At 32.2% G+C, this 1,228-nt stretch overlaps 1 protein-coding gene across 1 annotated transcript in view; it reads left to right on the top strand.

Annotated features, from left to right (window-relative positions):
• LOC106874758 (uncharacterized) overlaps positions 1-1,228 on the top strand; it is a gene marked incomplete at its 3' end in the record, with an annotated part of 317,509 nt that overhangs the window by 285,507 nt on the left and 30,774 nt on the right. Inside the window, exon 7 of the mRNA XM_052975193.1 lies at positions 1,111-1,161. Coding sequence (XP_052831153.1) covers positions 1,111-1,161 — 51 coding nt within the window. The remainder of the gene's footprint in view (positions 1-1,110; positions 1,162-1,228) is intronic.

Raw genomic sequence — 1,228 nt, 5'->3', positions numbered from 1 at the left:
GTTCGTTGTATTTAAAGTGAATTGCTTATGCACATCGTTGCATTTGCAGAGGTGTTTTTAACAATATTCAGTAGTTAAAAGTTTGTCGTTATTGGCTCTGGCTAATTCTAGAGGACATTTTATGTCATAAATCGCAATTTTTGAATTACAAAAATATTGACTGCTTTGGAAACTATTTTTTTTCTGCATTTCCCATCTACATCGTTCATTGATATTTCATACACATTTGCATTTGATACTATAGTTTCAAAATAACTAAAATGTTTATTACTGTAATCGAATAGAAAAGGATAAATATGCTTTTTTTCAGCAATCCCCATGCAGGACTTTTCAAAGAATTTATCATAATTTCCAAAATAATTCACATATGAAGAAAATTTAAATGCTATATATCATTTTAACTCCTAAGCCACCTGGCACAGCCAAAAAGTATGAATAAAAAAAATTTGGCAGATAATGGGTTAATTTCATGAGTTGATCAAAGGAATGTTCAGTGTCAACACTGACAGAGAATCCCCCATTTACACACACACACACACACACACACACACACACACACACACACACACACATTTCTTGTTTATATTACTATCTGTACCACAAAGAAAGTAAATCACAAATGATCCTGTGAATTTGAAGAATCTGTAATTTCCTTTTTACCTACACTTGGCTCAAAGGAAGACTTGAACTCAGCAATGCAATCTTCTGAAAAAGTCATTACTTGCACAGTGCTTCCTGGTCTGTGTCTGGATAAACCAAACTAATTATTTTGATACTGATTGACACAGAGCCAGGATTTGAACCGGTGGCCTTCAGCCTGTAGTCTTACACAGTAATTCTCGGAGGTACACAGATTCTAAATAAAGAAACAAATTGTTAGAATTTCAGGTAGAAATAGTTAATTTCCAATTTTCATTATCTCTTTCAGAATTACCTTAAAGTTTCTCCTTTTCTCTATTTTGTTTGTTTATCTATTTTTCTATTTTGTGTGGGAAAGGTTGATATTTAAAAAAAATATTTTGAGTGTTTTATCATTAATCTTTTACCTAACACTCCTTACTAATTGCCTGCTGCATGTTTTTTTTTCTTTCTTTTTTTTCATATTCTCAGGAACACGCTCATGAATCTGACCTGGGTGCAGCTGAGCAAGGAGAGGCACAGGTCAGATGATAAATTACTTTGAAATAAATGATACTATTTATATTTTTTCCTATGAATACTTATACAC

The sequence above is a fragment of the Octopus bimaculoides genome, chromosome 20 (genome assembly GCF_001194135.2).
Source record: "Octopus bimaculoides isolate UCB-OBI-ISO-001 chromosome 20, ASM119413v2, whole genome shotgun sequence".
NCBI lineage: Eukaryota > Metazoa > Mollusca > Cephalopoda > Octopoda > Octopodidae > Octopus > Octopus bimaculoides.
Note: the sequence above shows the minus strand (reverse complement) of the source record. Positions and strands in the feature narration are given on the sequence as shown.